General features: G+C 51.9%; 1 protein-coding gene across 1 annotated transcript in view; it reads left to right on the forward strand.

Moving 5' to 3' along the window:
- Nucleotides 1-21,462, forward strand: part of COX10 (cytochrome c oxidase assembly factor heme A:farnesyltransferase COX10) — a 109,016-nt gene extending 87,554 nt beyond the window's left edge. The window contains exons 6-7 of the mRNA XM_005887241.3: nt 7,433-7,665; nt 19,621-21,462. Of these exons, the coding sequence (XP_005887303.1) occupies nt 7,433-7,665; nt 19,621-20,024 (637 nt within the window). The 3' untranslated portion in view covers nt 20,025-21,462. The remainder of the gene's footprint in view (nt 1-7,432; nt 7,666-19,620) is intronic.
- Nucleotides 21,463-23,989: the final 2,527 nt, after the last annotated feature.

The raw sequence follows: 23,989 nt of genomic DNA on the forward strand, positions 1-23,989 counted from the left end.
TTAAAAATCATTTATTCTGGAAAAATGACCAAGCAGTATGAGATTAGTTTTTGTGTAAACCAATTACCTGCAGAGCTGCTTAGAATATAATGCCTTCTTGATTTCATATAACATTTTATAGACCTCTCTGACACATTACTTAAACAGAGAGGCCACGTTTCTCCAGTAACTCATTTAAAAGTCAGGCAATTTAAATTGTGTTTAAATGGAATAAGTAGATATCAAAGCTTGTATATTCTCATTTGTTCCTAATTTCTATAGAAAATTACACTTTGATAGAGGTAGTAAAGGTTGGTGTTTAGTAAACAAAGAAGTACTAGATTTTATGGGAAGAATAAATAATTCATAGAAACGTGTTAGCAAATTCCCCGCCACTCGGATCTATTAGTTTCTTTTCCGTGGTAGCCTTGGGCAGGAAACTCGGGAGTAGAAAGACCTCACACTGGTGCTCAGTAGAAAGGTCTCTCCATTTAAAATGTAGTTCAGTTTTGAATGTGAGTTTAGAAATGAACAATCATTCCACCCTCAGCATGAGCCGTGAATCTATTTGCATGAATGAGTAAACGGATATGAAAGAATTTTTTTTTTTTTTAGTTCAAGAAAATTGCTGGACCTTTTCCCACCTCTGTTCCCCATCCATCAAGTAATGCTGTTTTCCTTATTTGTACTTTTTTTTTTTTCCTGTTTTATTGACAATTAGAAATGTTCGCAACATCATCATGCCCATTCACCTGCTTTTATGATCTCTCCTTCATAAATTCGTTTCAGCAGTATCCACTCACAGACATATTAATTCCTCGTTTCTCAATGAAAGCCATCACAGCTACTGTGGTATAGATTTGTAAGAGCACATTTTTTAAAAATGTTTTGCATGTGATCAACCTAGTTTTTTCTGGCTCTGATTTATATTTTTGTGATTTGCTATAATCAAATTCTTGATTTAAAGTTTTAATTTAAAATAGAAATATTCTTCCGTTATAATTGTTATCTTTAGAAACATGTTTCACACCATCTCACCTTTATAATTTATAATTAATAATTGACATTCTGGAGGCCCTCTTTCTCTGGGGTCACCCCCAGCCTGGGGAAACCCAAGGAAGCTTCCTTATTAACCTTCCTTCCCATCTTAGGTCTAGAAATCAGGCCTCAGAGTAGCACTTGAAGTGGAGATGAACTGCTAAGGAAATTAAATGATGAATGGAGCAATAAAGAGTGATAAAAATGTAAACAAAAATTTTAAATGAAGAATAACTGATAAAAGGAGAAATAACGGGGCAAAGGGTGTCCTTCTCCAGGTTCAGGGTACTTACCAGAACCCATAGGAACAGGGAGAGGAGGTTGGTCTTTTGATCAAGGGCTGAGCAGTATGATTAGGAGAAAGGGTATGATAAATAATTGACCTAAAATAATAAGAAATCGGTGCTTGACAAAATTGCCCTTCAAGTCTTTGAGATTTAGCTCTGAGCATATTTTATGAGAGTAAGGCAGAAAACCATAGTTGTATGTAACCAAGATGAGACATGATCATTCTTTTCTAATCTTTCTCTATATCAAAAACAGATGTCTTTATTAAAACAGCTAAACTTAAGCAACTTTTAGTATCACCATGATATTTAAAGATTTCATGGTAAATCAGAATTTTAAAAAAATAACCCAGATACCCCACTTGATTTATTTTCTCTTTATTCTTGCTCCTCCTCTTCCTGTTTCCAGTCTCAAAAAGAGCCCTTTGCTTCTTTCACTGATGTATTTTCACTGTAAACAAAGATTCTAACCAAAACCCTCACGTTCTTTTATTTAACTCTTTTATTCTGCCTTATTTCAAACAAGGCTTCCTTTAACTTGTGAGTGAGTGAGTGAGTGAAGTCGCTCAGTTGTGTCCAACTCTTTGCGACCCCAAGGACTGTAGCCTACCAGGCTCCTCCCTCCATGGGATTCTCCAGGCAAGAATACTGGAGTGGGTTACCATTTCCTTCGCCAGGGGATCTTCCTGACCCAGGGATCGAACCCGGGTCTCAAAATGTAACAAAATTGTCCAGGAAAAAAAAAGTCAAAAGAAGCCTTGAGAGAGACAGCCCTGGTGTCAGTCTGCCCAAGGCCACTGGGCAGAAGGGGGCCTACTCCCTGCCACCCTCCCTCTCTCCACGTGGGTTTGGGGGTGTCTGGAGGGTAGATTACAGGCTGTTGTTTGTTGTTGTTTAGTCAATCACTTGTGTCCGACTCTGCAACCCCATGGACTGTAGCCTGCCAGGCTTTCTGTCCATGGGATTCTCCAGGCAAGAATACTGGAGTGGGTTGCCATGCCCTCCTCCAGGGGATCTTCCTGACCCAGGAATCCAATCCGAGTCTCCTGCATTTTAGGCAGATTCTTTACCATCTGAGCCATGGGAAGCCCTCTCTCAAGTAAGCATGTGATAAAAATTATATAGTGGGGTGATGGCAAGTCACTTTCCTCAAAAAAAGTACCTAACGCGGACTTCTTCTGAGAGGGAAGTGAATGGTGTCCCCCCTGGCAGGCAGAGGGCTCCTTCTCAGAAGCAGGTCAGACCCTTTTCTTCCTCGATTTAAGAAGCAGAAAGGACTTCTGCCCAGAGGCCTCCCCATGGCCTCCACGACCTATGCTCTCTGACCCCTCCCACCCCTGAAACATGCTTCCCCACCCTTTGCCTGCCCCACCCCCCATCTGTCCATCCGGGCTTGGCTTAAAAGTCCCTGAACTTCCTGTGTCCACCCCAAACCCCTGCTACCCCAGAACTGGGTTCCTGCTCCCTGGCAGCTCACTCCCCACTCGACGTCCTGCCTATCTTACTGTCTCCCAGCCCAGGATAATCGCCCCCAGGATGAAGACCACGTCTGTCTTGCTCAGTGTATTACATCCCAAGTCTGTCCCTTTTTATGAAAATAATTTGTGCCTCCCAGTCATTTCCATCTCAGGGGATACAGCAGGAAGTTAGCTACATATGAAGTGGTGTGAACTAAAGGAACTGTAGCCCACCAAGCTCCTCCGTCCATGGGATTCTCCAGCAGACCCCAGAAATGGTCAGTAGGTGGCATTAGACCAGTGTCCCCCACATATTGGTTAGAGGGGAACCCCCAGGGTACATGAATGAGCCCAGAAGGAAACCTGAGTACAGGTCCTGGTTCCAAATCTCAGTTTCTCATCTGTAAAATGGGGATAAGACTGTCTCAGCAAACTTGTTTGAGTTTGTTCAGTTTTGTTTTGTTTTGAATTTCATGCCCAGTATTGATACAGATCCTGGGAATAGACTTTCTCATGTACCGCTGGTAGGGAGGTAAAGAGAATAAACTCTCGAGTACAGGCTGGGGTACAAGTCAAAACCCCTAAAAATGTGCACGTCATCTGCCCTAGTGACCTGGGAACCTAGTCTCAGAATTTATCGTAATCAGAGCTGTAAACACTGACCTGTCTGTAACATATTCATCCCAACATTATTTCTAATTAAAACAATGGAAAAATACTAAGTGGACATACTGACTGAATTTATCATGGCCTGCCCACCAAATAGGCCATGTAGCTATTAATGATAATTGCAGGAGGATTCTTTACCAGCTGAGCCACAGGGGAAGCCCAAGAATACTGGCGTGGTTAGCCTATCCCTTCTCCAGTGGATCTTCCTGACCCTACATTGCAGGTCGTCCTACATTGCAGGCAGATTCTTTACCACCTGAGCTATCAGGGAAGCCCCATTAATGATAATGATGTAGTTATTCTTAATGGCATAGGGAAATTATTAAGATATATTGAAAATAGAATAACAGAGCCACAGTTCATTGTGTTCTCAGTTAAAAGTAGACATATCAAGTAGACAAAAAGTAGACATATTTTCCCATTGGAAAAAAAGCTAGAAAGATATAAACCAACGTGTTTCTTTGAATAGCTATTTTAGAATATTTTGTGTGATTTTCTAAATTTAGTTCTAAATGTTCTGAAATGAATGTACGTTACTTTTATAACATGGTTTTTTACCGCCCCCCCCCCCGCCTTTTCTCAAATGTAGGGTGAGAATACATACTTTTTATTTTATTTGTAAAAAGTTTTAATTGGAGTATGAAAGTGAAGTCGCTCAGTCGTGTCTGACTCTGCGACCCATGGACCGTAGCCCAACAAGCTCCTCCGTCCATGGGATTCTCCAGGCAAGAATACTGGAGTGGGTTGCCATTTCCTTCTCCAGGGGATCTTCCCGACCCAGGGATCAAACCCAGGTCTCCCACATTGCAGGCAGACGCTTTAACCTCTGCGCCACCAGGGAAGCCCTTAAATACAAGAATAGAGTCTCTCAGAAAACCTCCTATAGAGACACATAATTGGAGTATAGTTGGTTTATAATGTGTTAGTGTCAGGTATACAGCAAAGTGAATCAGTTATACATATACATATATTCACTCTTTTTTAAGGTTCTTTTCCCACATAGGCCATTACAGAGCACTGAGTAGAATTCCCTGTGCTATTCAGTAAGTCTTATTAGTTATCTACCTTACATACAGTAGTGTGAATATGTCAGTCCCAGTCTTCCAGTTTATCCCTCCCGCTCCATCCCCTGGTAACCATAATTTTGTTTTCTACCTCTGTACTCTACTTCTGTTTTGTAAATAAGTTTGTCTGTATCATTTTTTTTTTTGGTTCCACGCATAAGTGGTATCGTATGGTATTTGTCTTTCTCTGTCTGACTTACCTCACTTACTATAATAATCTCTAGGACCATCTATGTTGCTGCACGTGGTATTTTATTCTCCTTTATGGCTGGGTGATATTCCATTGTGTGTGTGTGTGTGTGTGTGTGTGTGTGTGTGAAGCATCTTCTTTATCCATCCCTCTGTTGATAAACATATATGCTTATGAAAAGTAAACCACAGGAACATAAACTTCACAGAATTAGCCACTGGAGCACCTTTGCCCACAACATGAGCTGACCCCAGCTCCTTGGACCAGCAGGAAGTGGGTCCCTCAAGGATCTAGGTACTGAGGATGGTCATGGCTTCCTGGGTAAATATCCTCATTCTTATTTACGTGCCTTGTCAGCCTCCCCAGTTTTCATTTGTGCCCCTGAGCGCAGATTTAAACACCAAACTTGAACCTCATGATTCTCTGTGATTCTGACAAAGATCAGAAACTAAACTTCCGGGTAAAATCACCTATCTCAATCATTTAAATTCAAACGTGCTTTTGTGAAAGGTCTTTTCATAACACTAATACCTTTGAATTGATGGGCTTCCAGAGCCCTTGGAGAAGGAGTGAACAGTCTTTTTTTTTTTTTTTTACACAAGGTCCAATTCATGAAAAATAAAAATGTTTATGAGCCACATCTTTCTCCCACCCAAAATAAAACTAGCTTTTTAGAGTGCCATAGGGAAAAAAAATATCTTTCTTATAAGCTATAAACTACCTGATTGAAAGAAGAGCAGATATAATGCTTGCCCTGCTTTTCAACCATTTTGGGTCTTCTTTCTAGAGCAGTGTGAGAAGTGACCCCAGGCAGCCCCCTCCCCTTGCCTCTGGAAGATTGTGTGTTCTGCCCGACAGGAACACTAGGAGTCCAGCTCCATGGTGTGCAGCAGGAGACGGGGGGACCAGGAGGTGGAACCGTGGGCGCAGTCGTTCTGCAGGCAGGCTTGGCTTCGGAGAGGATGGCTGGAACCTTGGGGGAAGGGTAAACAAGGCCATTGAGGTGAGGATGCAGGCGCTCAGTGGCCGTGGAGGCAGAAGGTAAAAGCCCAACCAGGGAGGGGATTATGCAAGAGCAAAACTGGAGAGTCTACCTTGAAAAATGAGAGCAAAAATGGGGGGAAGAAGTCAAGATGAGGGCATCTGTCACTCTTACAGAAGAGCGAAAGCTGTCTCTTGAAGGGCTGGAGTCTGAGAAGGCAGGAGAGGAGCTGCCACCATCACTCTGAGGATTGGGAAGGAAGATGAGCCCTGGAGGAACCCCAGCTATGGGTCTTCGGGTGGGAGGGATGGAGGGGGGACAGGGTGGCTTGAGCAGCCTCTAGGGGGCCTCACAGATGCCAGATGCAAAGGAGGTTGGGAGAAGGGGATGGCAACTCACTGTCAGATTGAACACGCACCAAGTCTCGGGTGTGGTTAGAGGGTCTCCATCACCGTTGCCAGGACAACATACCCCTCGGATGGTCTCTCTTTCCATCAAGACTCCCATTTCATTGAATTCCACCTGCAGGCCCAAGCAGTCATAGCCTGGGAGAGAGGGGTCAGTGCTGGTCCCCAGGTCAGCGTGGGAGCCAGGATTCTGCAAGGGTCCTAACCCCTTCACATGCCAGCACCTCGACACCCCCTGGTCTCTGGCAGGTGGGCTCTGCTGCCCTCCTATCCCACCCCCAGCTCGTCTTATTCCTTGAGGGGCAGGTGGGCAGTGTCCCAGACACAGGCCGTGTCTGCAGGGGACAGACGGCCACCCTCGCCCTTATGGCCTCACCAAAACCAGAGACCCTGAGAGCTGTGCACTGGCGACTCCCAGATCCCTGTGGGCACATGCTGGAGCCCAGGAGTGAACCGTGGCTTCTCCTCGGGGAAGCGGGCTCGAGCACCTGCTTAGATTGCTTCGGGAAGAATGAGGACAGGCAGGTACTGGTGGACCCAGTTCATCCAGGCTCCCACAAAGCCTTTCACAAGATGCCACACAAAGTCCACCTCAGAAAGCGGGCTCTGTTGAGGGCCAGGCTTGCGGTCATCTTTACGCTGTAGACGTTTATTTGACGTACAGCCTTGTGCCACCTCTTTTGAAAGTCACGTGTCCATAAACCGCACTCCGGCCAAGGAAGTGCCATCACTGCGGACAGTCTCCTCATTGTGTGGAGCTGGTGCCATGCTGAGCCTGTAATTTATTATACGTAGGTGTACTCAGACACGCTAGTCTTACCCATTATTGCTAACTGGGTGATGTTTTTAAATAAAGGATAAATAAATGGGGAGAACTCTGCCAGAAGTAAGATGCTGGTTGTGCCCATATCTTAAATACTGGGTTCCGAGGGGTTCATCCGTCACAACCGCTTGCTTCCCACCAGCTGTGCAGCCGAACTGTGCAGAACAGGCACAAATCGGGCGGCCCTCCCCTCAGCCCGGGGTGGGGGGGGTCGTCATCGCTCCTGCCCAGATGGGCATGGGGAGGTTGGGACAACCCCTGGCCAGGGAGGGGTAGAGCAGGGCCTCCCTTCAAACCCAGGGTTCAGAGGCCTCCGCCCTCCTCGCTCTGTGAACCCCGGTTGGCAAATACAGGAGGAGCAGCTGCGCTCTGGCAGGCAAGTCCCTCCTCATGTTAAATGACATCCAGAGAATGTCCTGGGCCCAGGAGGAGGCCAGGCCAGCGCTGCCTCCAGCTCACTCCCTGCCCCAGGCCCAGTCGCCCCTGCTCGGCTCTGACTGCGCACACTGACCTGTGCTCCCTGCTCTCTCTTCCAGCCCGCTGCTCGCCGTGTCCTTCGCCACATGCTGTGCGGTTCCTGGAGTCGCCCTGCTGACCTGGGGCGTGAACCCACTCACGGGCGCCCTGGGCCTCTTCAACATTTTCCTGTACACCTGCTGCTACACCCCGCTCAAGAGGGTCAGCATCGCCAACACGTGGGTGGGGGCGGTCGTGGGGGCCATCCCCCCCGTCATGGGCTGGACCGCGGCCACAGGCAGCCTGGATGCTGGTGAGTGTTTCAGCCTCTTTCTCCACAGGCCCGAGGCGTGGGTGCCCCCCGCAGCAGCTCCCATGAGTGGCCACCGCGAGTCAGAGCCTGCTTCCTTCCCTGGGCTGCGGTGCTTGGTGGTAGACGTTTTATTCTGGGCTAGTGCTTTGCCAGGGGCTTTCCCGGTGGCTCGGTGGTAAAGAATCCACCTGCCAATGCAGGAGACACGGGTTTGATCCCTGAATCTGGAGGAAGAAATGGCAGCCCACTCCAGTATTTTTGCCTGGAGGATCCCATGACAGAGGAGCCTGGTGGGCTACAGTCCATGGGGTCACAAAGAGTCGGGCAGGACTTAGCAGCTAAAGAACAGCAGCAGTCCTTTGGCAATAGAACGAATGTGGCCATGGGAAGCACTGAGTGCAGAGCTGCAGGGCGACCGTGCGGCCTGGCCTCTGGGTGAGCAGACGCTCTCTGCATGGGGAACGGCTGGGAGGAAACAGGACGACATGTAGAATGAGAAGAAAGTGCCTGAAAGTCAGGAGCCAAGTGAGGCCTGTCTGCGGAGGGTCGGCCCACATCCTGAGGAGGTGTCGGGGCTGGGCCCCCACCCGCCTGGCTCAGCAGACGCAGCCCCGTCAGCAGGTTCCTCCCTCCCCCAGAACCAGGTCATTTCCCCCTCTTCAGAGAGGACAGACTATTTTCATTAGTTTCTAATTTATTTTTATATGATTTGCTTAAATTGTTCATGCTGTCTACAATAAAACCATTGAAACACTCCTCCAGGTTTTTGGCTGGGATGTCACGGCTAAATTTGTGGGGTGAAAATAGGTCCTTCTTACCATCTGTAAGGGAAGTTTCACAGTCTAATTAGTCAAGTAATTAGTGTTCCTGACCGACACTTAGGAAGGAAGTGGTGAGGTTTCTTGCAGTCTGTGTAAGTACATATTTTTCAAATGAGCGATCAGAAGGCTGGTGACCATAAACCGTTGCCCCAGAAGCCACATCCCTGAGACTTTCATAAAAGCCCTTACACTCCATCCTGGCGAGCTCACAAAGGCGAGGACACCTTGACTGGATGGTCTCTTAGAGAGGCTTTAATATCCTGTAATGGCGGAGTCTCACGAATCTGCAAATATAATATCCTAATGCGTCCTTGCCAGTCTGTTCTGTGACGAACCTGAAACCAGAGTCTCTTGCGAGTGGGAGGCAGTGGTGGCCCTGGGGGAGGGAGCCTGGGTTTGGAACCCTGGCGCCCCCTTCCCTGCTTAGCTTTTGCCCTTCAGAACAGAACCTCACCTCCTCAGGTGGCCACCTCCTCGCCTCCCACGAGGCTGTCACGGCCTGTCTCTCCCGGAGCTGTTGTGAAGACTCAGTGAGCTGTTGTTAAGTCTTCCTCATTCATAGAGATGGTGTATTACTGCAAATGAAGGAAGGTCGTGAGATTTCATTCGTCTGCAGACTCTGAGCAATTAATTCCTAGTGACTTGGCTGTGGCTTTGCAGACAAGGAGAGGTCTACTGGCTTAGCAGGGAAGAGCGCTGGGGTCCATTGCTGCTGTTCAGTTGCTAAGTCATGTCCGACTCTTTGCAACCCCACACCATCTCATCCTGTTGCCCTCTTCTTCTTCTGCCCTCAGTCTTTCCCAGCATCAGGGTCTCTTCCAGTGAGTCGTCTCTTCACATCAAGGGGCCAAAGTATTGGAAGCTTTGGCTTCAGCATCAGTCTTCCAATGGATATTCAGGGTTGATTTCCTTTAGGATTGACTGGTTTGATCTCCTTGCTGTCTCAAGAGTTCTCTCCAGCACCACAGTTTGAAAGCATCAGTTCTTTAGCGCTCAGCCTTCTTACGGTCCAACTCTCACATCTGTACATGACTACTGGAAAAACCAAGTCACTAACAGGGTCCGATAGTGACCTCTGTCTTGGGTGAGGGAAGAGGGAGGGGAGGGCACAGGTCTGGCATCCCTGGACTGGATGACGTGTGAGTTTCTCCCCCGGTTTTCAATTGTAAACTTTTAAGTGCACATCTGGGCACCTCCTGCTCAGATTCCTGCTGCTCAGCTCTGCCTGGAGCCCCAGCCTTGACCTAACTAGCCTCTCCCGCCTCTCCCCTCCAAGCCTTTCCAGTGATGCCCAGACATTCGAAAGCAAGCAGGTGGCTCCCCGGCTCTGCCTCCCCCATGTGCTCTGTTCCCACCCGGGTCCTGCTGCCCCAACACATGGACGCCTGTGCCAGGCCACCCACCCATCTGTTGGACGCAGCCCCAGGTCCTATTCAGTTTCCTCAAACCTGGCACAAGGAGCAAGGCACCCCAAAGTGCCTTTTCTGTCTAGGGAATCCCAGCCAGGGCCAGGGTCAGGGCCAAGTGTGACAGCCCCAGGGGCAGGTGCCTCTGGAGGGATGCGAGGGCAGTCAGTCTGCGGCCGTGGAGAACTCGGCCAGCTCTTCATGCAGGGTGCAAGGACCACGGTTCCCGCTGTAGGCTGGAGGCCCCATCATCCTCCCAGCAGTTCCCGCGAGGAGCTTGGGCCTCAGGACACGTTGGCTCGAGCCACATCCCCGGAGGCCAGAGAGCAAGCGCTCCTCAGGTCCTCCCACTTAGGACGCATGTCCAGGCAGAGCCCTTGTTCAGCCACAGTCTGGGTCTGGCTAAACGACTAGCAGTCATATTTAAAGTAAATTTTTTCCCCCTTGAATTTGAGTTATAGTGTTTCTGCAATCCAGATCTCATCATGTGTGTACAAACTCATTCACACAGAGCAGCTCAGGCCAGGCTGTGCTTTGTTTAGACCACAGCCGAGAATGCATGTTCAATCCTAAGCAACAAGCCTGTGACTGCCTGGACTGACCCTGGTGTAGCGCAAAGCAGCCTGACAGGCTGAGTAACCACACACACAAGGTCCTTCTGTGACCTCTGAAACTGACTTCTGTTACATCCTTTCACTACAGATCTCTAAGATGCACTGAGGGGCACATGGTAACGGCATGGTTTACTGCCCCCAGAATCCTAATCCAGCACAGATCGAATCATACACCCGAAGCCTCATCGGGTTTTCCCAGGTGACTCAGTGGTAAGGAATCCACCTGCCAATGAAAGAGACATGAGTTTGATCCCCAGGTCAGGACAATCCCCTGGAGAAGGAAATGGCAACTGACTCCTGTATTCTTGCCCCAGAAAGCCAATGGACAGAGGAGCCTGGAGGGCTACGGTCCATGGGGTCGCAAAGAGTCAGACAACTTGGTGACTGAAACAACAGAAAGCCTTGTCAGGTTTATACAAAAAGAGTGATTCTACTTAACGTGATGCTGCAGATTGCTTCAAGTTTCAAAACGTTGATTTGATAGGCAGAGCCAACTCAAGCTAAGCCATAAATCTTGGAATGAATTGGATAAATGAAATAACGAATCAGTGAATAAGTACCTTCCGTTTTCCAGATGGAAAAATTAACATATTCCAAAGTCAGTCACCAGATATCGATCAACACATATTTCTTGAGCATCAGCTGTGAGTACAGGAGAAAATGACACACAAAAAGATGAGGCAGAATCTGAGAGAATACAGTTGAAAGATTTGTATCGCTGGGACTTTAGGGACTAAGTTGGCTAGCATTTTATATAGTTTGGTCACCTTCTAGAACTGCATTTTCTAACATGGAAGGCACCAGCCAGAGTCCAAAACGATGGTTCTCAAACTTCAGTATACATCATTGTCCCTGGATGGAGGGCTTGTTAAAACTCAGGTTCCTGGGCCCTGCCCCCAGAGCTTTGATTCAGTAGATCTGGGATGGGGCCTGGGAACCTGCATTTCTAACAAGTTCCCACGTGATACTCATGCCTCTGATCCAGGGACCACATTTGAGAACCGCCAGTCTGAACAGACAGAACCAGAGAGTGTTCTCACTGCAGAATGCTCTGGAAACACAGAGGGATTTGGACCGAGGGCGTGGCAGATGGTCCTGTCACTGATGCGGTATCGGGGCCATTTCTGTTATCCACCGAGGTGGTCATATCTCTTCTGGGTTCTTATCTTAGGGGTTGTGTTTGTTTGAAGGACCCCTTCTGAGAGGGAAAAAAAAAAGCAGCCAGAAATCTTTCCTTTCTTCTGTGGCATCTCCAACCCTTCTTGTCTTTAAACCTCCAAAGACTGATCACCATGAGCAGCCATGAGGACAGAGGTGTTTGGAAATCTCTGCTGAACTTGCTGCGGGGCACAGTGCGGGGGGTGGCGTTTGCGGAGAGGGGCAAGGTGGTGACAGAGGCCGGGCTGCTGGTCTCACCCCCCTGCTGAACCATCCCCACAGCCGACTCCATGCAGGGCCCTGTGAGATGCAGTCACCAAACCCAGTCCAGTTCCCACGGACTCCTCCTGTCTCAGCATCTTCAGGGAGAGGCAGGCAGGTGATCACTGAGCAGAGAGCTTTAGCGGGGCCTCTGGGCTCTCTTAAATTGGCCCCCCGAGTCTGTCCAAAAAGACTTTGGAGCCAAGTGACTTCTGAACTAAATCACGTCCCATTTACTTGAAGAGGGGAAGTGCTTTCCGAGAAGAGAGCGTGTGCGTGGGGGCCGGGAGGCATGAGTGCCTACATGAGAACGTCATCCATGCCCTCCCCACTCCAGCTCACTTTCCCCAGCTGGTCAGCTAGGACTTCACACTCCAGCCCCAGCACTCTATAGACACTGCCCCTGACCAGGCAGACCTGTGCTAAAGCCCTTTCCTGGGGCTTGGTGGACAGTGATCGCAAGTGAGGGGCCACAGCTCTGGGCCATGTGCAGTGGGGATCCCCAAGCCTCACCTTGAAGGTCCTTCCTCGAAGGAACTGGCCACCCCATTGGGAGGAAAGATACCAGATTAAATAGCTGCAGAAAACAGTGCTTCGCAGACGGCTGACGGAGTAAAGAAATCCCATGTTTGGAATCACCCTTCCCCCTTCTTAGCATCTAATCCTTTCCCCTGGTGGCTCAGACAGTAAAGTGTCTGCCTGCGATGCGGGAGACCTGGGTTCCATCCCTGCGTCGCGAAGATCCCCTGGAGGAGGAAATGGCAACCCACTCCAGTACTCTTGCCTGGAAAATTCCATGGACTGAGGAGCCTGGTAGGCTACAGTCCGTGGGTTCGCAAAGAGTCGGACACGACTGAGCAACTTCATTTCACTTCTTAGCATCTGGATCTTTCTGTGGTTTTGTGGTGGCCACGGGGCCATCAAGACCTCAGGGCCCCGAACACTGAAGGGCCTGCTGTCAGGCCTCCAGCGAAGATGTAAGATAAGCGTGAGGAGAGCCCTGGGCTCTAGTTTCTTTTTCCCACGATGGCATCGTTGCTGTCTGCTTGGTTTTCATCACACATGAGAGAGAACTTCTCCCGGAGGTGGTCTCGATGCCCCAGTGGTGAGGGTACAAAGCCCGTGCTGACCCACCCCTTGGGAATCCAGCCCAGGGTGGGAGGGGTGATTGTGAAGCAGGACTGGGGGGCCAGGTGGAAGGTGAAGACAAACAGATTAATGGGTGGAAACTGTCAAAGCTAAACAAACGCTAGGTGTTCTCGGTGTCTGCTGGTTTGCAGCTGCACAAAGAACGGTAAAGAGGTGGCTCTTCTCTCCCAGGGGAGTTTTGGTTTCAGAGGGGCCGGGCCCGGCTAGGGCTCAGCCCGAAAACACTCTTGTGCCAATAAAGGTGACCATGACAAGGGGTTTTCCTGTGTCCATTCTCCTCTGAGACCCTTCTTCCCACCTACCCAATGACTTTGCTGCCTTTTTTTTTTTTTTGGCTTCATTGCTGTTAGCAGAAAATATTAAAAATGCTTACCACCTAAAACTCAGGAAGATTGAGTAAGAGGGCCAGCCCCTAGCACAGCCAGCTCGCTGTCTGAGGCACGGAAGTGCTTGGTTTGACTCTGCAGGCAGTGGCCCGCGAGGAAAGTGGTGACCTGAGGGCCTTAGGGAGGGTCGGGGGTGGGGACCGTGGGTGAGGGCCCGACAGCAGACACTCTGGCTCTGGAGCCACACGCATTAGCCTCTTGACAGTGTTTACCTCCAGAGACTGTCTAGTTTATCTCAGAGGCTTCAGGCTAAAGTCCTGCCCTCCCCTCCTCCTCCTCCACGCCAAAGCCACCTCTCTTCCCACTGCCCCGCCCCCGCCCCCCATTTCTTAAAAAGGCTCAGATTCTGTTTTGTCATTTCCCTAAGTCTGAGTGAGTCCCAGGTCTTGGGAGTTTATGGGATGGGTCTGGTGACTGGCTCATAGAGGTCTGTGAGTCGCCTTTGGTCTGTAATTCTGATGTCGTTGTGTGGTTGACATTAATTATGTCAGCCAACTTTCAGATACAAATGAGGACTCGGGAACAAGCTCTTATCAGGAAGTGACACTCAACAGATGGATGGTTCTAGTAACAAACAGAGAATGAGGATTTTTAGCCCCTGCTGGTAAACTACAAAATGCTAGATACTGTCTCACCTTATTTACCTCCTTTATTCCAGGATGAGAAGGTAGGACAGAATTCACTCATTCATTCCGCAAATATTTATTGAGGGCTTACAAGTACCAGCTGCCGTTTAACCCAAGCACTTTTGAAGATTCTCTTTAAAGTGCTGCCTCGCTTCGAAATCAGACTAGAAAACGAGTGAGCTCCTTTCGTGTGAGATTTTTCCATACCTAGCCTTAGACCACGAGATGATTAAGATAAATGACATTTCTAAAGACAGGGTAAACAGGGAACATTATGGGAATATTAGCAAACCAAACAATACTTAGAGCTCTAAGCCGAAAAAACAAACTCCTAAGCAGGGAGGGATGAGAAACACACCGCCAGCCGGAGCTCAGCAGTGTAACTGGCGACCGTTGGGTACACAGCATCCGGCCTTGTCACCCCTGGGTCACGTAGCTGGTCAGGATCACAGGAGCTGGGCCTTGGCGGATGCCACCCGGCCTGGAGTAGAGTCAGTTCTGTTCAGCAAACAGATTTGTGTTTGTGTGATAAAGGGCCAGACCTTCAAGTGTGAGTTGAGGCGTGGGGAGCAGGTGAGGAAACACCCAGGGACCGGGAGGAAGGGGAGGGAAGCCCCGACTTCCTGGGAGTCAGGGCTCTGTGCTGCCTCTGCTCTCAACTTTGCTTCAAACAAAACTGCGAAGGGCTGCTCGTGGATGGCGGGCGGGGACCGCCAGGGGAGCGGGGAAAGGGTGAGCATCTCCCCCTCCTTGCCTCGCCTCTCCATCCCTCTCTGTCCCTTCTGGAGAACCTTCAAGGGCAGGCGGCCACTGCCACCCCATTTCCTATTTTCAGGGGACTTTTCACCTACCCTGTGTCGCCATGCCCCTTCTGCGGCATCCTGGAGGCTCATCACAAGGGAGAGGCTGATCGGTCTCATGGGCGCCTTCGTGTTCACCCTCGGAAACAAGGCTTTGAAATCGCTGGCCCTGAAGCTTCAGGCTTGGCCAAGCCCAACCCCCCAGCGAGCCCCCAGTTTACATGAGCCATCACCCCAAAGCTCCCAAGGGGTGGGGGCCGCGTGGAGAAGGAGCCCGTTGTCGGCGGGGGAGGGCCCCTGAGCCCAGCACAGGCTTTGCTGGGGCCGCGTCTCTTGCTCTTCAAGGCCCTTCGTGGACAGCAGCTGGCCTCAGTGGTTGGGGTCGGAGTGGGAAGGGCTGAATGTGAGCCCACAGGGCAGCAGAGAGAGCGAGTGAGCTGCAACCACTGCAGTCTGTTTGAAGGGATTAGTTTCTGGAAGAGTTCCGACAGAGCTGGAGCTCTAGCTTGGAGCATCTCATCTCCGCTGTGTTGGGAACTTGCTTGGCTGGGATCACCTTGACTCGGTTCGCCACAAAACACAGAAGTGCTTCATGCTATGGGCCCCAGCACAGGGTGAGGCTCTCCGCACCTTAGGGTGGTGTGGAGGTGGCTGAGAGAGGCTTTAAGAGTATTTTCCAGGAGTGGCTGGGAAGACTCTGGCTGGCCTTGCTCACCTAGGTGCCCCCCTAATCGGGGAGGGGCCGGGAGATATGGGTTCTCCTCACGTCCACACACACAGCACGGTTGGCGAGCTCCCGTGTTCTCTGTGTGTGCGGAGGGAAGGAAGGAAGGCCCCCGACCCCTGGACCTCCTCCGGAATTGCCTGCAAACAGGATCGTGGAGTCATCCATCCTCACCCATCCTCTGGAGAGTCGTAGGCACAGTTGCGGCAACCATCACAGACTGCCGTATTCTGTGTATTCATTGACCCACAGATATTTGCTTAAAAGAAAGGAAGCAGACATGCCTTCTGGATATGATTAAACCCAGTAGATAAGAAGATTCTGCGGCTAGGCAGGAAAATGAGGAAATACATTGAAAAGAAGAACATGCATCGCTTGAGTGAACGGACTGAAACTCAAAGAGACCATCTTCAGATCTCAGGTCACATGTCACCTCTTCCAGGAAGCCCTCCCTGATCTCCTCAGGGCCAACTGAGGTCTTGCTCCTGTGAGCTCCCCTCAAGCCCTGCACTGAAGGTGGCATCCCCCGGCCTGTGCCTCCTGTATTGTCTCTGTCCGTGGGGAGACGCTAGCAGAAAAAGGGCCTCAAGGGCAGACCAAGCCTGCCCTACAGTGGGTGTGCAGTCAGTATCTGTTGTCGCAGAACACAGGCCCAGTACAAGCTGACTGCTCTGTGGGGGCGAGGGTGAGCAGAGGCCTTCGAGTCAGGAAACTGAGGGCTCTATGTTTCCCCCACAAGGAAGGTGGGTTCCCCCAAGCCCCGGACTAATTCCAGGCTTCCTGTGCTCACTCGTCTTATCTCGATGGAGACGGTCATTTGTTTCACATCTTTCATAGGAGCTGAGGCCGCTGCAGCGGAGGAGAACTGGGCGGGGGTGGGGACGTGTGATTACAGTCCATTAAGGCTCAGCTGTGATTTCTAAAGCTCTTTTCATTTGTGACAGGAGCCAAACCCCTACCCCAATTTCCTCCCCCCGGAGGAAGCAGCATGCTACTCTTAGGAAAATGATTTTTTTTAAATTATGTTATTTTAAGGAGAAGCATACCTGAAAATGTGTATTGAGCAAAACAGAACAGTCCGGCTGGCACACGAAAAAAGAGGGCTTTCGAGAAAGACAAGCGAGACTCCACGTGGGAGCCTGATGTTTCCACCGTTTCCAGGCTGGTTTCCCAGCTGCGCTGGCTCCTTCTCGGCCATTTCAAGAGCAGCACAGCTCCTGAGCCCTGGCCTACCTGTCCCCTCCCCCACCTCCAATGATCGCGATGCCGGTGCCCAGGGGACACAGCTTGGTCCTGTTGGTCCCCCTTGGGCTGGCGCCGTGCTCAGAGCCTCTCAGTGGCTGGTGCCCCAGAACCAGTCACACTGCCTCCTCCGTGCTGGTCCCCCCGACATCCGGGGGCGGCTCTACTTTGTCATCAGACCACGAGGGAGAAGCGGGCCTTCTGTCGCCCTGTTTCCCACTTCACTTGTACCTGGGTGGTCCAGCCTTGCTTCTGTCTCACTAATTCCCTGAGGGTGCTCACTGTCAAGAAGAATATCGTCTGTGTGTTTGCAGGAGAACAAACTTTTTTTTTTAAGGTACCAGCACTCTTACTTAATAAACGGACTTTGTCTGTCCAAGCCTTCCTCTCCCCCATAATGTGGCCAACATTCTGATGACTACCAGGCATGCGTGTGTGCCAAGTCTCTTTAGTCATGTCTGACTCTTTGCGACCCCATGGACTGTAGCCCACCAGGCTCCTCTGTCCATGAGATTCTCCAGGCAAGAATACTGGAGTGGGTTGCCCTGCCCTCCTCCAGGGGACCTTCCGACTCGGCGATTGAACCCACATCTCTTATGTGTCCTGCATTGGCAGGCGGGTTCTTTACCACTAGTGCCACCTGGGAAGCCCGACCACCAAACGGTATCAGTCGCTGTTTGGCAGCAACTTCGTAGGAGAAGGTGCCAGGGGTGCAGAAGAGCCTCAGGCAAGTTGATTATCTTTCTCATCTGTGAGGTGAGGGCAGCCCTGCCCGTAGGAAGGTGCTGGGAGCATGAGAGTCCGGACGTGTCTCCTCTCCACGGGGCCTGTGAACGAGCCGCCAGGTCTTCACGGGGCAGATGTCTGATGGGCAAACTTAAGACGGCCTCTAAGAGAACCTCCACGTCTCCACCAAGAACTGTGCATGTCCACCGCCTGGAGGAAAGGCATCAGCGTCTGCCCCCGTCACCCCTCCTTGGTGACCCCTGCACTGGGGGCTCCACCCTCACCAGCCTGTCTACACACACACACACACACACACACACCCCCTGCACTGGGGGAGATGCCCCCCCCATCTGGGATGCAGGTGCCCTGTGACCCAGCCCCACCCTCACCAGCCTGTCTACACACACACACACAGCCTGACCGCAGCCTTCACGTTGCCCCGGACACACACTGAGCCACCCTGCGCAGGATAGTGGAGTTGGCCGTGGCTCTCCGTCACCTTTGGGAAGGTTTTCCCTGAGCAGTCACTCCCAGGTCATGCATCCTTTCGCCCTGTTTGAGTCTCTGAGTCGCAGCCGTCAGTGTCACTGCATTGCGCGCTCCCCGCCCTCTGGACTCCTTGCTGGCCGCTGCCTCTCTGGCATCCAGGGTCATCCCCAGTGGGTGGCAGGCACCATCCTTTCTTTGCCAGCAGATTCAACAAATAGAAGCTTCTTCTTTTACTGTTCAGATTGGAGTGTTCGCATGAACTAAGATGTATATGTGCTAATTACAGATAGGGTCAGAATGGATGGGGGCACTTGACAGCCTTCCCAGACCATGCTGGCCTCTTAGTAGGCACTCGGGGAACACGTCCTGTGTGCGCAGAGGAGGAATGAACCTGAACCGTCTTCCCAGGAATGGCTGCGGTGCAGTGGGGGAACCAGGGTGAAAATCAGACATGCTCCTGCCGAGTTCCTCCTTCACCTCTTGTTAGAGAACTTAGCATCATCTGATTCGTTTGCTTCATGAGGATTATGTTTTATTTTAGTCGCTCGTGTCCAACTCTTTGTGACTCTGCACTGTAGTCCACCAGGCACTTCTGTCCGTGGAATTTCCCAGTCAAGAATCTGAAGTGGGTTGCCATTTCCTTCTCCAGGAGATCTTCCCAACCCAGGGATTGAACCCAGGTCTCCCACATTGCAGGCAGATTCTTAGCCACCGGGAGCCCTCATGAGGATTATAAAATCTGCCTAAAGTCCTGCAGTCACATTAAGTCAGGTGACAGAGTGTCTGTTAGTAGGAGGTGCTCAGTAACTGGTAGCCTTCACCCCAGGGTGTTTAGGGAAAACCCAGCTCCAGAGGAGAGATGCTCAGGTGCTCACCTGTCCTAAAAACTGCAGATGACAGGCAGGTGTCTGCCCTGCCTTGGACACAGCGCCCCTGTGCCACTCCGGGTTCTCCACTCCTGCTGTGGAGTACCCCGCCCTCCTGGCGGTGCCGGCCGTGTACCTGTGCGCCCTGTCTGTGGCGCCCACCCCCGCATCTCCCGGGCTGTCCACGGCACTCAGGTTCTGTTGGTGGTGCCCATTAGGAGCTGCCAGCAGGGTCCTTCCATCTCTCACCCAAGCCCCTCACTCGCAAGCCAGCTGGGGGAAGCAGAGAGAAAAGCGCAGCCCAGCCTTCTCACTGGACAGTGCTGCCCTTGAACGTGTCTTCCCTTGTCATGGTGTGGGCACTTGGGGCGGGGGGGAGGTGGGGGCGGAGAGAGCGGGCAGGAGCCACAGGTGCTCAGCCCGTGGGAACCCAGGTGCCGAGGTGCCCAGCCTCCCTCCCCCGCCGTGAGGACGTGGGATGCGGGAGAGGATTCAGCGCCCCAGCCCGTCTCCTCCTCCATATCCATCTCGGCCTCTGAGCAGAGGACCCGGGGGAGGCTGGGAGTGCGGTGGGAGGGGGTGCAGCGCTCAGGTCGGGCTGCCGCCATCTGGGGGCGGGCGGAGGAGATGCCTGTGTAAACCTCTGACGACAGCCTGTCTTGCTTCCCCGCCTCCCCCTCCATGCAGGGGCCTGTCTTCTGGGAGGAATCCTCTACTCCTGGCAGTTCCCTCACTTCAACGCGCTGAGCTGGGGCCTCCGTGAGGACTACTCCCGGGGCGGCTACTGCATGATGTCCGTCACCCACCCGGCCCTGTGCCGGCGCGTCGCCCTGCGCCACTGCCTGGCATTGCTCGCCATGTGCGTCGCCGCACCCGCCCTGGACGTCACCACCTGGACCTTCCCGGTCATCGCCCTGCCCATCAACCTGTACATCTCCTACCTCGGCTTCCGGTTCTACCGGGACGCGGACCGGAAGAGCTCCCGGAAGCTGTTCTTCTGCAGCCTCTGGCACCTGCCTCTGCTCCTGCTGCTGATGCTTACCTGCAAGCGGCGAGCGGGGGAGGAGGGCACGGGGGCGCCGCAGAGCTGACGGCCGCCCGCTCTGGGAAAAGCAGAAGACGTCCAGGGAGACGTGCAGGGTTTTCGGTTGTTTTTTTTTTTTTTCACTCTGCTGTTAGGCAAGAAATATTTTGGTTATTCCAAAGCACCAGGAGCAAACTCGCTGCGTTTGAAACGAGGCTGTAAAATAATTTGGTGCTCAGTGACCACTGGACAACTTTTTTCATGGTGATATCCAAAATGTTCCCCAAATGAGAATCGGAGTGGCTCTGTGGATTGACACAAGGAGAGGGTGGGTTTTTTGTTTGCTTGTTTTCTTTTGAGGGTTGTTACAGAGGCCTTCCTCCGACCCCACCACTTGGTTCGTCTTCTCCCTCAGGTCGAAGTGCAGGTTCACCTTGCTTCTCCGCCCTCCCCACCTGCCGGCCAGGGAGGCCAGACAAGGTGCTCACTCGCACGCTGGCATCTGTGGTTCTGTGGCCTGTGGTCCCTCAAAGGCTGCGTCAGAGTAAATGCTGCTGCCGGCCGCAGCCCTCCTATGAATGAGCCGGGCCCAGCTCCTGCCCCATGTTCTCAGCCTCATACCCCCTCAAATGCTAATAGAACACCAAGTACTGGCTGCCGCCCACCTCAGGGAGGATTCAAACGGTTACCCGGGAATCTCAGACCGGCCCTTGTCCCCATCCTGTTAGGGAGCAGCATTTCAGAAACCCCAGGGAACCGAGGGCATCTTTAAAGTCCACTGTCCCACACAGGTGGTATCAGAGCGGTTCTTTGTAGAAGGGGCACGTTAGACTTAAAGCCAGAAGCCCCTCCGGCTCTGACCCACCTCTCCCTTTTCAACCACTGCTGCAGTCGTCAGCTGGGCTCAGGGTCCAGTGAGAAGGGAAGTCAGAAGGGGCTGAGCTGGGCCACCCAGCCCTCATAGCTCACATCCTTGTTCCTTTGGTTAAAAACATTTCCACCCTGCTATCTTCAGGACTTAGAAATTAGCCTCCACACAGCCAGCGGCTTGGAGAGCCAGAAGCAAAAGCCAGACTCCTAGTGGGGATGCTTCTGGTGCCCCCCTCCAAGGGGGGGTGGTGCATGGGTCCCCACAGGCAGGGGTGGCCTCCGACACTAGCGGTTCCCCCAGCCCCCCAAGTCCGCCTCATCATCCAGTTACCGGATGTCCCATTTGCCTGAAGGCCTTGAGGTTTAACAGGATGTTGTAGTTACTCTGTCTCCGGGGCACTGCTGCCCTGGGAGGAATTTATTTGGGAGTTTCAGCCACATTCAACATGTCCCTTCTCTGAAAATGCCCAAAGCGATTGCAGGTAGCATCTGATTTTCGACTGCACTTACTTGGCCGTGTTCAGGTTGCGCTGCGGGAACTGACAAAGTCGCGTCTGGCGGGCGGTCCCCAGCCCAAAGATCTGTAAGGCGCGTGGGTTCTCTGCTGCAATAAACCTGCACCGCGAGCCGCAGTGTGTGTGGCGTCATTCCACTCGTCTGCGGCTCCTGGCAGAACGGGTGACACTTGCCTGACTGTCACGAGCGGCCATGGGACTGGCAGGCGCTGGGGTGGAAACGAGCAGCCGGCGCGCCTGAAGGAATCCCCCCGCCCCCCACCCTCTGCTCAGTCACCCAGTCTCCCTTCCATCGCCCTGGAAGTGGGCCTGGGGGCCTCCCTACCTCCTTACCTGTTGTTCTCCTGCTCGGAATATACAGTGCCCGCTGCACGGTCTGCACAAGGAACAGCGCCCCTGCTCCTCGGCGCTCAAACCGCGTGAACCCCTCACTGCCCCGCCCTCGTCGCTCTCACACCTCCCAGGGGCCACCCTCTGAGGACCACCTTCCCAAACCCTGTCCCCTGGCCCTCACGGGAATGTGGTATTCACGCTCCCAAGAGCCCAGACCGCTGCTTGCTCATCCAGGCCTCTGGACATCCTGGGGCTTCACCTGTAGAGCCGGGGGCTCTGGCCCTGACCGTTGACCGCCAGCACTTGCCAGGCGGATGAAGCCCGGGCGCCCAAGCATCCTTCCGGCAGGTCACTGGGTAAGCCTGCAGTCCATGCTGGGGTGGCACGAGCGCATACAGAGGGCCTCCTAAGACTGAAGGCTAAAGACAGGAAGGTCTGAGTTTGCTCACCCCAGCGTTTCCCTGCCTACGTCGGGAGCCCAGCCTGGGATGCCCGGTCTGGACGTGAGTGTCACTCAGCCGTGAGGCCATCAGGCCCCGGGCTGCACGGGTAGAGGGGCCATGCAGGCAGGAGCAGGAGCCTGAGCTTCAACACAGGATTGCACTTGAACTTGGGTTATTTCATAATACAGCAAACTAATGACAAGGAAAAGGGTCGTTCCGATTCCCTATTTAGCTTTTTAAAAAACACGACTCAACACAATATTCCTTCTGACTGGGAAAATTGTACCAGCTTCCTTTTAGTAAAAAACACTGCATCCATTATGGATGAAACCTAATTTCACCCAGGGTCCCTCTCCGTGGGCCCATAGTGAGGGGGACGCTGTTGCCCGGTCCCACAGTTGGTTTGTCTTCAAACAGAAAAATGGGGTACATCTTGCCCAATACAAATATCTTCACTGCACTTTAAATACGTTTTGAGTGCCCCAGGCCCTGATGCTGAAGGAGAAATACAAGGCTGTTGGAGACTGCTTTGCTCTGAGGATGTATGGAGTTGAATATCCCTCTGACAGTTTATTTTTCTGTCAATCCATCCTCATGTGCTGTTTGTTTTGCTAAGAAAGTAGCTTGGGACTCAGGGCTTCCCAGGTAGCACAGTGGTAAGAAATCTGCCTGTAATGCAGGAGACATAAGAGATACAGGTTCCATCTCTGGGTTGGGAAAATCTCCTGGAGGTAGGAAATGTCAGCCCACTCAATATTGTTGCCTGGGAAATCCCATGGACAGAGGAGCTGGCGGGCTGCAGTCCATGGGGTTGCACAGAGTCAGGCATAACTGAGCACGCACGCACGCACAGCACTCATGTACCCCATGCAGTGCCAGGACCTGAGCAGAGCTTGTTCTGCTGCTGACTCCAGTGTGATGGGAGACTCACACTTCTAAATTTAGGTAGAGCTGGAGACTCTGTCCTCTGACACCCACCCACCCCTCTGGACACACTCTAAATAGTAGGACCCTTGTAACTGACCACAGGAGGAACTCAGGGGAGAAAAGGTTTGGGGAAATGCCCACTTGACCTTTCTAACAACATGCTCAGAGCCCAAGAGAACGCACTTAAGAAGTAGGTCAGAGTGCTGCTGCCTTAGCGTTTTCCCTGCCATGATCGGCCAGCTGGCGATCCCCCCCAATGCACTTCATCTGTCTAGGGCACACTTTCTCCATCCGTCTTATAGGATCGATGGTGACAACCAACAGGCAGCTAAATACAAAGCAAGTGGAAGACAAACAGGGTCCAGCGATTGCCTTCAGCTTTGCCACGCATGCTTTAGGTCTTCTCCCATCAGCTGTCAAACATTTTAAATAAGTTTATAAACTGCCAAGAGGAAAAGTTAAGTGGGAGCAGTGTACTTTTGCTTCTTTTTTTTGGCCTCGCTCCTTGCAGGATCTTAGTTACCCAACCAGGGATCCAACGCACACCCCTTTGCAGTGGAAGTGCAGTCCTAACCATTGGACCATGAGGAAAGGCCCTACTTGCTTCTTTTTTATTGAAAACCCACGCATAATTGACCTCATGCTGGAGAGATTACAATTTCAAGCAAATGTGAGAGGTAAAGAGGTGTTCTGGATCAAAGAACCTCCGACACTCACCTCCTAATTCAGGTTCTGTCACTCTGTTGCTGGTCCCCCCTGTGCACGTCACAGGACGTCTAGGAGGCCAGCGTCTGGCCACAGGTTGAGCCCCCTGTAAACATTCTTCGTGTCTGACCTCCCCTCACTTCCTCCACTGCCACCCTCATGGCCTCGTAATTTCTCTCTCCCTTGTCCCCACCACTGAGTTGTCCATGTAGCAGCCATTGTTACCCTGCCAAGGTTCC

The sequence above is a fragment of the Bos mutus genome, chromosome 19 (assembly GCF_027580195.1).
Source record: "Bos mutus isolate GX-2022 chromosome 19, NWIPB_WYAK_1.1, whole genome shotgun sequence".
Lineage (NCBI taxonomy): Eukaryota > Metazoa > Chordata > Mammalia > Artiodactyla > Bovidae > Bos > Bos mutus.